The sequence below is a fragment of the Aptenodytes forsteri genome, unplaced genomic scaffold, assembly GCF_000699145.1.
Source record: "Aptenodytes forsteri isolate BGI_AS27 unplaced genomic scaffold, ASM69914v1 Scaffold320, whole genome shotgun sequence".
Taxonomy (NCBI): Eukaryota; Metazoa; Chordata; class Aves; order Sphenisciformes; family Spheniscidae; genus Aptenodytes; species Aptenodytes forsteri.
In genome coordinates this window covers 3,430,515-3,441,214 of record NW_008794890.1, presented here as the reverse complement: position 1 = coordinate 3,441,214, position 10,700 = coordinate 3,430,515, and the positions used below count along the sequence as shown (strand labels likewise).

At 45.1% G+C, this 10,700-nt stretch overlaps 1 protein-coding gene across 3 annotated transcripts in view; it reads left to right on the top strand.

Annotated features, from left to right (window-relative positions):
- The first annotated feature begins 342 nt into the window (after window positions 1–342).
- NUDT13 (nudix hydrolase 13) overlaps window positions 343–10,700 on the top strand; it is an 11,518-nt gene continuing 1,160 nt past the window's right edge. The window contains exons 1-9 of one of the 3 annotated variants that reach the window (XM_009275082.2): window positions 343–464; window positions 2,024–2,135; window positions 3,030–3,169; window positions 3,843–3,950; window positions 4,325–4,431; window positions 5,353–5,478; window positions 5,711–5,822; window positions 6,470–6,624; window positions 7,208–8,803. In XM_009275082.2, coding sequence (XP_009273357.1) covers window positions 2,053–2,135; window positions 3,030–3,169; window positions 3,843–3,950; window positions 4,325–4,431; window positions 5,353–5,478; window positions 5,711–5,822; window positions 6,470–6,624; window positions 7,208–7,402 — 1,026 coding nt within the window. In that variant the 5' untranslated portion in view covers window positions 343–464; window positions 2,024–2,052 and the 3' untranslated portion in view covers window positions 7,403–8,803. Of the gene's footprint in view, window positions 465–2,023; window positions 2,136–3,029; window positions 3,170–3,842; window positions 3,951–4,324; window positions 4,432–5,352; window positions 5,479–5,710; window positions 5,823–6,469; window positions 6,625–7,207; window positions 8,808–10,700 lie in introns of those variants that run through there. The other 2 variants (XM_019470963.1, XM_009275083.2) reach the window with 2 other exon arrangements.

Here is a 10,700-nt window from a genome sequence, read left to right as displayed (position 1 = left end):
AACAGAAAAACGAAAAGGGGGAGGGGGGGGGGGGGGGGGGGGGAAGGAAAAAAAAAAGAGAAAGAAACTAACAGGAACAAACTCCTCTGCTAAGAACAGCTCAAATTACTGCAGCAGCATTGTTCTGGTAATAACTTCTGCTTGGCAAAATACAGCATGTGGATTTCTGATAGAATGAAGCAGGTGTGGGGGGAGAAAGTTTACTCTCAGGCAACCTCACTAACTCCGGGAGTTAATCAAAATCCAGAGCAGTCAGTCAGCCATCTAGCTTTGCCACGGGCTTGCGAGCAGCCTGTGCAGAACTACATTTCCCAGCGCTCCCAGTGGGGGAAGAGCGACTCAGACCCACTAAGACAGCTGCTCCGCTGTTTGCTGTAGGAGCAGTGCTTCTAACCGAGGTCAACGTGGGACTCTCGTAGCTGATCCCTGCTGCTGGAGACAGCACTCCTTCTGCACAGAGCGCAGTAAGTGGGGAAAACGTGTGGGGAATGCAGGCTTAGATCCACCTCCTGCCGGCTGTACAGCGCAGGTGAGATTTGCAGGCAAGACAGGGGAGTTTGGGCTGGCCTCCCGAGATCAAGTTTTTACTGTCTCCAACTTTTCAGTGATCCTAACCAAAATCTGGCATTGTGGTTCCTAGGAAGGAAGGGGTTAAACGCCTGCATACATTGCATTTCATCGTTCCAGGTACAAGCTATTCCTCTTGTCCCCAGCTGGCCACATCCCGCTGCTCATTCCAGAGCAAAGTGCAGAGCTGTTTGTAAACGCCTCAGTTCGGTGCTGGCTGCTGTGCTGGAGATTTTCCCATGCCAGGCTATACGAGACGTGGGGGTGGAGAAGTGGCGGACACGTAATCGTCGCACCACAAAAGTGTTTCAGACACGGTCTCTGCGACAGTCACCATCCTCGCATGTGTCTGCCAAGCCTGTCGGCAGCATGCCGAGTTCCCACTGCTGCAGCTGAAGCGCCAAGCAGGGATGCTGATGCTCCCCCCAGTAGCTTCCACAGCAGGCTTGGCTCCCCCGTCTCCCCGGGGACCATCCCAGTGAAGACCACCCTCAGCCGAGACAGTGGGAAAGAGGGATCCGGGGCAGAGATGTCAGAAGCCGCAAGGCAAAGCCTCCATGCCACTGGCTACAGAAACTGCCTCCACATACAGATAGGAGCCTCTGCTCAGGCACCACTCAGGCTCAGGAGCCATCACTGACCTTTACCGAAAGGAAGGACTCACAGACTCTTCTTTGGCACTGCTTATGTGTCTGTAAATTGAAGCAAACATAACTTCCTCCGTAAAGGGCTTTGAGTTCTATGGTTGAAAAGCGAAATATTCAAAATAATCGTTAAGGATTATGAATCATAGTTCATTTTTGTTTCAGATGAATGCTAGAGATGGTAGCATTTCTGGCTGTTTTCTGAAATCCTGAAGCTGAGTTCAAACTGCAGTCTCTGACTGCCTGAGCTGAAAATGTGGTAGGATCCTTTGGCACAAAAAAACATTCATAGCTGGAGATGATCCAATTCAGCTGCAACTGCTGTCTCTCGTCTAACTCGGGGAATTCTCTTCCGCAGCTGATATTTTGTCTTTCATTCTCTTCTGGCATCAGTGCCTTTCCCACAGATCTACTGTGCGCTGCAATAGGATGTTCAGTTGGATTGAGGCCATTACAACTGTGTAGGAAACAAACAAGAGAGCAGCCACCTTCACTGCTCTTTTCCCCAGGGATACAGGAGTTTAGGACAGGAACGTTGAACCTAGTCTTATAGCAATTTCTGTAAGACCTTCTGTGCACACTCATAGATGGAAACAAACTGAGGTATCTTTAAATAGTCTTAAAAATTGCCTGAAACTGGGTTTGATGTGTGACTAGAGACTAAGACCAAAGTAATAATTTTAGAAAGCAGATGCCAGCATTCTGCAGACTCTGTGACAGGGAGATTTCTGGTAGCAGTGGGTTATCGCACCTTTTAAATCAAACTTAACTTTGTAGGGCCGCTGTGTTATATTCTATGCTTCTCTTTTTAGGCAGAGACAGCTACCTGTAGGTGTTGGTTATGGCTGCGATTTATCAAGCAGTGTATAGAAGAGCTTCCTCTCTCTTCTGCAGGTTACACTCTACCTATGTTAGAAAAATGAGGTAAGTTCTCATCTGATTCTTGTGTACAGTGAGAAGACCAGAGTTTGGGACTCCTGTGCCACTGTCACAAGCAGCCCTACCTAAATCTAACTCAGGGGTTAATCTTTTAACAGTTCCGCAATAATATAGTAATGCTATGTGAGCTCTGTAAATGATAACAGTCAAAATCTCTCCACTCCCTCTACCACTGATAAGAACTGGTTCTCTCAAGCTGAAGGTCTGTTAATGAATGCCTATGCTTGCTGTCCTAGCTAATGATCTCTTAAAAGACAAGCCAGACTTGAAGTGATGCTGCTCACCTTGTTTTAAATACTACTTCAAATAGTCTGAAAGAAACACATCCTGACACCCTTTTTCCAATGATTGCTTTTCCTAACTCAGGCCCCGGCCAGCTGGGCCCTAAGACTTCAGCTTGGTCTTTACCCCTCACATCAGTGTGACAGGTAGAATGTACCCTGCAGTGATGCATGTAGCCTGATATTCAACATCTGCAGTGCTCAGTAGCCTTGCCAAACAGGACTTGGACCCATCCAGATTGGGGGGATAAAAGGGAAGATCAAGGTTTCCTGCATGCAAATGACCCTGTCTATAAAGCAGGCCTCTTGAATTAAGAGACTAGGTTACTGATCTTCTCAGATGTCCAAGACTTGAGGCTACTTATGTGGTAGTAAGAATTGCAATATTTTCTGCCACACGGCACCTTCGCTAGAGGCTACAGCCCACCAGAGAGTAGACTCGGCTGTCGAAAACTCTAGAAGCATGTGGAATACATAAAATCTGTACTGTCTGTTCAGGCCCCCTTCTCTGTGCAAAATAAATGCATCCAAATAAGCATAACACAGGTAATCTCAACATGATCTTGAATTCATCTTCCCAATTCTTTTCTCACTGCAGATACTTAAATGAGCTAAAGGAAGATGATAGCCTTTGTAGACAAGCCCAGACCTCAGGAACTTTCTACCTCTTTCACAATCTCTCCCCCTTCCTGCAGAAAGTTGGGAAGAAATATTTGGTACCACAGCTCAGTGCAGCAGGTAAGCAGGCGTCCAGAAAGAAACACCTCCTGGATCACACAGCTGAAATGATACAGAGTCATTTGCAATAAGCAACCCCTTACATGGGTGTTGAAAATCTATCAAGATTTTCGGTGCATGAACATCCTGCAGGATGATCGGTGCAGGAACATCCTGCTATATACAGCACACTATTTGTAAACAATCAAAGACGATTTAGCATTAAAACCTTGGCAAGCTCATGCTCTTCACACACATACGGTATCAACATATACCTGATCTGTTTTGAGATGATCAGTTTTAAACATTTGGGACCATGCCTTTTGAAGAGAAAGGGCTGGCAGGAAAACAAGCAAGGTCTAACTGACAAAGGTCATTTGGCGTAACACAGGAAAAGTTTTCTTTGAGAGAAAGGTATTGGCTGGTGTCAGACAGAAACAGAATGGACAGCTGCTCCCCAAGCATTAAAACATTTGCATCTTTAGCTTGACATGGTCAAAACTTCCAACAGCTAGGAGGAAAGCCAGACTTTTGGTCTCCATCCAGGTGAGACCACTTGTCTGGTCCCCTCTCTCACGTGAGCACCCTGCCTTGAGCCAAGATTGCATGTGCCTTGAAGATCCAGAGAGAGCATCATGGTTGTATGAATTTGCTTTCATCACACCTTTTTCTTCCCCTTTCCCCTGCTTTTTAGAGATGAAAAGGATCCTGGAGAAATTCAAAGAGACTGAACAGTGGATAGAGAAGTCGGTGCTGATCAGTTGTTCAGACGAGCACGTACCACACTTTGCCCTGGATTTAGGTTGGGATGACTCCTCTTCCATCTGTGTCAGCATCACATTTGATGCACTGAGATGAAGATGCTGCCTAGGCAGCATCCCTAGTCCTTGCTGGGTTAACATTTACTGCCAAAGAGGACTCAGTTGAGTCTCTGTAGGAGCTGTTGTGAGCGTGGCAGGTCAGGGCCACCGAACTGCACTGCTGTTCCCGTGTGTGTGTTAGTAAAGGTGGGCTGTTGGCAGGTCACTTAACATTTGGGAATATTACCATGGATGTGATGTCACTTCCACGGGAACTTCCAGAAATTGTATACCGGAACAATGAAGGGCGTAAAGTTGGGATAATAACTGTAATTCATGAGATCAAAGATTTTCTGTTGTTGTTGTTTTTAAACAGGAGCCTTGCAGAAATCAGTCATTGAGTCTGAACTCAAGGGATCGTTTACTGACTTACGAAAGGCTCTCTTCATAGTGGATGGGAAAGATTCTCCTTTGCTGGCTTCGGTATTGTACAGGATTTTTTACTTTAAGAAGTTGCGATTTCTAACATCAACCCTTCTCCTTGTCTCCCATATTGTTTTGTGATTTAATACGTATTGTGGAAGTACCTACTGTACATTTTCAGTGACCTAAGTACAAAACCACAATAAATTACAGCAATTTTCCCAAATTTGTGATCCCAAGAGCAAGCTGCAACGGAAAGAGAAACAGACAAGTGGCTTAAAAATGACGGCAGTAATTAGCCATTTAGCATCAACCTGCTGTATATCCAGTGTGAAACATACTGATCTTATCAGTAGTCACAGCAATCTCAGTTTGTCCTCAGCTTAACAACTGTCAGGCACTAGTGTTCTGTATCTTCTAGGCAAACTGAATTTCACAGACCTCTCAGAGCTGCTCTTATAAAACTACTCACTTATAAGCTGTTACTCTGCAGATGCCTTATGTTTGGAAGTCCTAAGAAAAGACCTGTGTGTGCAAATCAGCTGTCCTGACCCATAAGTAGAAATAGCTCATGTTTCTTTTCCTGCTCTATAATGTTTCCTGCTCTATAATGTTTGTGGTTAGGCTTAGGCTATTTTTCAAGAAGGTATTCAGGGTTGGAGACTCCTTAGAATAGTTCATTTCTCATTACTACTCCCATTATATCCCAATAAAGAACAACTCTTCCCCACCTCCCCTGAACGTGCTCAAATTTGGATGCTAGAGCAAGAAGCATGAAACATCAATGGCAGAATCTGCCACTTTTCAAAGCAGTACCCGTACTTAATTTACCTTTCTGAAGCTTCCAAACATAATCAGAGTTTATCCACACGACTGCATGCTGGGGAGAAGACAGCAAAGTATCATTCAGGGAAACTGCTCTGAATCATCTCTTTGCCCCAGGTATAAATAAGATTTGTGTTTCTCTCTTGGCATTCGCAGGCCCAGTCCCTTCTCCGGTGGCACGATTCCCACCAGTACTGTAGCAAAACTGGGCAGCCCACTCAGAAAAACGTAGCTGGCAGCAAGCGTGTCTGCCATGCCAGTGGAATAACTTACTATCCACAGGTGAGCACCTGAACAGCAAAGGTAAGCAACACAGGATCTCTGTGGCGACAAGCCAATGCTGCTGGGTCGCATGGAGGGGAACCTGTAAAAGGCAGCAGGAGTGCTTTGCATGTAGCTGGGTACTTTTTCTTTAGTGTTCATCACATGACCCTCAACCGGCTAGGAAAAGCAACAATTTGCACTTACTTGTTTGGTCTGAACTTCTTGCTTTGCTTTTTGATGCATTTGCTAGATGTCTCCAGTGGTTATCACTCTGGTGTCTGATAGGAGCCGATGCCTCCTCGCACGACAGCCCTCATTTCCCCAGGGGATGTACACCGCTCTGTCAGGCTTCTGTGACATCGGTAAGGTGGTCTCTGGTCCAGCGCAGTGGCCTCGGACATGCAGGGTGTGGGGGCAGAATGGGGACATCAACCAAACGCCTGTTCACAGAGAAGGATGGACACATAGGTGATATCAGGGAAAAACATACTGGATCTAAATAGATCGGTGTTCCCATTCAGATAGAATTCAAAATAGCTGTATGTATCTGAAAAGAATGGGAATTATGGGTGTATATCAGTTGCTCTAGTCCCTCGTGGTAAATACAAGTATAAGACTCCCCAAGTTAGAACCCCGGATACTTTTTTAGTCCATTTTGTGTCTAGTGCAGTCTGGCTCAGAAAAAAAACTACAGACCTCTTGTTACAGGAGGGAAAATGGCTTAAAAAGGGAAATGATGAAGAGAGGCAGCATTGTTCTGTCCACCAGCTGTATATAGACAAGCCCCCAAATGTTTCTGATGCCTCTGTTTAAGGGAGGTGAGCATTGTTGACGAATTTAATTGAGCATCCTGCTGACAAGTGTTTCCAGGTCAGCACAATCAGAGCTCCTGCGTGTGTGTGAGTGGTCAGGGCTGGAACACCTCAGAAATGAGTGTGCCTATATTTTCTTTGCCACAGTTTGCTGCCCTGAGGCTAGGCCGCCCTTACCTAACTTTGGTTGCTTCTAGGTGAAAACGTGGAGGAGACAGTCCGGCGAGAGGTGGCAGAAGAGGTGGGCCTGGAGGTGGAGTCACTCTGGTACTCAGCTTCTCAGCATTGGCCCTTTCCCAGCAGCTGCTTAATGATAGCTTGTCACGCATTGGTGAGAGCACAGCAGGCTGAGGTGAGCAGACTCAGGTTCCCCTAAGGCATTTCGCTGCCTGCCTTACGCAGCAAAATCTCTTTCAGTCCACAGACTTTAGCTTGGAGAGCATCAGATCCTCTCTAACTGCACTTTTCCATCAGCTTTCTCAACAAGTGAAGAACAAACTTCAAAATAATCGTATCTTCTGTTGCAACGTGCCAGATTTTGCACTGGTCACTGTATATATACAAGCCCAGAGCCCAACACCCCTATATTTTTTCCTCTGAACTTTGCAGAGGAGGTACTTTCTAGTACTAATACCATATTTGCCATAGAACATACAGATTCTGCCGTGCTAATTACTGTGCTCAGCCACTGGTACTGCAGGCTGTGCCATGATAGAATAGGTCTACCTGATTTGTGGCTTCTGTAAGGAAACCAAGACAACAAAGCACCAGTGGATAGTAATGTCCTTTCCTGTATTGGCATCAGCACTTAATTCAGGCATGGATAAAGTACTCTGGGCATTCTAGCACAGGATCTTTGTGGGTGCAAGAACCAGGTACCACCGCCCACATTTAAATCTGATTTAAGGAATTGGTACTCTCTCATTTCTTTCCAGATCAGTATGAACAGCCTGGAACTAGAGGAAGCCCGTTGGTTTGGCCTGGAGGAAATAATGGAGGGTCTCAAGAGAGAGCCCATGTCTTCAAAGCAAGACAATGGTAGTTTTTTACCCTGGTTCCCTCCCCAACAGGCCATTGCTCACCAGCTGATTTGTGAGTGGGTTAAGCAGCAAACTTCCCAGCCGGCTTAGGCATGACTTCATCAAGTCTGCGATTCTACCAGAACTATGAAAGCTTGATACAAAAGCTTCCAAAGTTACTGAAGGCAAAGTCTGTGTTACAGTGAGGATAGCACCAGACTGATGGCAATCTTACACTCAGATACATAGACCTACAAAGCCATGTCTAAACTGATCATCCTCAGGCAATTCCGTGTACAGTGGATCACCTTTGAGATCCCATGACTTGCAGTAAATGTACAATAAAATTCTTCGTCCCAAAGCATCAAACTTACTGTGACCAGCTGCTGCTGTTGCCCAGCAAGCAACAGAACAGTGAGCCCCTGGCACCTATGTCCCATTTTCCTCCATTTTATCCATCTTGAATGGGTATCAAATGCACAGTTTTTCCAGAAAAAAATAAAGGGACAGGGGCACCTTTCAGTGTTCACATTTGTATGGATCTGGAGGAACCATCAAAAAAACAGAAAAAAAGCCACTGCCTGTATGCTCTCCCCTTCTTCTGTTTCCCTTCCCATTCAATCTTCCAGTTTCATATAAAACATCCTATTTTTTTTGCAAATGTTAAGTGGGCTCCCACTTCATTGAGATATCTGAGCAACTAAAAATATCTCTAGAGGCACCATTTTCCCCACCAGTAAGACAGTGTTACTTCCATCCCAAGGAAGAAAGAACAGAGCTATCTGGTAGTAGAGAGTGGAAGAGCAAAACCTACGTATAAGCATATTAGAAGAACCCAGATAATGCAAAGGTGAGAGGAACTGCTGCAAGAAAGGACTGCACTTCCGACAGAGAAAAATCCTGAAAGGCACAATGCCTCTTACCCTGTGCCAAAAGTCTGTGGCTTGCCTGGAGAGCTGGTCTCGTTTTACTGATGAAATGGCATCACTTCTCTGGAGGGAGAGCGACAAAGAGACAGTCTGGGCAAGGAAAACTTAGTAAAACAGACGGATGGAAGGATGTTTGATCTGCCGCTGGTTTGGGCTGACAGTCCTTTCTGCCTACTTGGTCAGAGTTCAAATGCCAAGATTGCAAAGCCATCAGTACAGATACTTGAAGGGGAAACAGGAATGCATCACTGACTGCCACCATTAGGGTTCATTGCAGGTGAAAGACCTTCTGAGCAATGGTAAAAATCTGGAGTCATGACACCTGAGCAATAAGTAAAAAAGAAGGCTTTCTCACACTGTTGAGACATGCTCTGTTTCCTCAGGTTAATTTTACTTTAGGAGGTTGGGAGGGGATTCTTTCAGGCCATGGTGGCATGTGCGAACACCTTTCCCACCCGAACTCACAGTCAATAAACCCCACGTGTCAGAGCATGTCTTTCATGTTTGTGAACTCAGTCTGTCAGTCATCCTGGTAAGAATGTACTCTGGTACAGCCAAGGGCATGCTTCCTCCCCTCCAGCCCAGCCAGACACACCACAGGAGCCCACACGCCACTGAACTTAACTACAACACTGCTGCATCCAGTTTGCTTTAAAACATGTCTCACTGCCTCTCTTCATAGTAGTTCCTCCTGCTTTCTCTCCCATCACACCATTTTAATTCCCCAGCATTTCTCTCTTCCTCTCTCATCTCTGGAATCTGCCATTTTAATTTTCAGCCTCACTCCTTTCTTCCCCTTCTCTGCAGTAGAAGAGATTGAAGAGTTAGATACCTGCCAGCAAGATATTCCCGCTTCTCATCCTCCTTCCTACTTCTCCTTAATGCCTTCCCAGCTCACCCTTATGTCATTCATTAATGTGCCCCGAGTTTGCTTCCAGTGTACAACATCCAGCTTGAAGTACTTAGTACTTTTTAATATCCACACATGATCTGTTCTCTCAGTGGCAGAAAAAGGACTAAGAAATAAAAGCAGCAAAAAGTAGTACATATGAGTGAAAGGAGGAACAGCTGTGTGACTTCTGCAATAATCTGAGCTTTGTGTGTTTTTTGTACTTTTACAATACATATTTGCAGTGTATGTCTTTGTCAAACCAGCTACAGTGTGATCAGATTCAACATCAGAGAAAACTCACCTGGGTTTGGGAATCACTGGGTTACTCTGCTTATTAAATGATGGGTTTTAACATCAACATGCAGGCTATCAGTGAGCTCTAACTGAAACAGAGCAAGTACTGACTGACACCAGCTCCTTCAGAACTGTCCCTTCTACGTTGCTGATACAGACCTGTCTTGGTAGGTGTCCCTTGGGGGTGATGTGGGCACCACCAAGATTTTGAGACACAGCATAAGGCAGGCTGCTCACAGGAGATGTGATCATTACTGCTGCCCCCTTGCTCGATGCCAGTGGGCCAGACACTGGGCTGAGGCTGCTAGATATCCGTAGACTTCAGGACAACTCTAAGAGTTGCAGTACGTCTCATGCTCTGACTATTTCAGATTTCATCAGTTACTGCCTTGTTTTCTACAAGAAGAAATTTAAGAGGAAAAGCAAAGCTATTTTCTCATTTGTTTGCTTCTGTGACTCACCTTTTAAAACACAGTTTTAAATGTCTGCATGTTCCTTTTAATTATCAATCAGAAAAAAAGTCTTTTCAATCTACTCAAATAGGTTTTTTTTGTAGAGCAAGAACAACTCCAAAGCAGTATTTCCATTACAACTTTTAAAGGTCCTCAAATTTTAAACTGTTTTAAAAAAATCCTTAATCCATACCCTTTTGACTTAGGTATGAAGCCATAATGGTGGCCTCTATTCTTGATGTTAAAAAAGCAGGAATGATTATAGGCAGTGCCCAGCTATGAACAGGACAGAAAAACAAGATGAGAGAGACATTGTTCTCACTTGCATTTGCCTCAGAAATCTGGCTGAAACCTGAGTAATACTCGCTGCAGTCAAGACAGAACATGTTCCCTAAAGGCAGGTGACCTGGAAAAAGAAACAGGCAATTCCTGACAGACGCTTCTTCAAGAAAACACAGTAGGGCTTTTCCATGTAAAAGATATCAAGCAGGCCAAAGGGACGTAGCAACATATTTCTCTCAAAAAGACATCCATTAAATGAATCCTCTTTGGGGACACTTGGCTTGTATAAATCACTGAGACTTCACAGCTTTCAGAGACTGCAAGGGCTTGGGACTTACAGCAAGACGTACCACTGAAAAGCAGTCAGCCTGTGACATTGCAACCCCATTGTTTACAAGTATTACCAGTCCGCAGGATACATGGGCAGCTCAGTTTTGGGGCCGGTCTTGTTTAATATCTTTATCGATGATCTGGATGAGGGGATTGAGTGCACCCTCAGTAAGTTTGCAGACGACACCAAGTTGGGTGGGAGTGTTGATCTGCTCGAGGGTAGGCAGGCT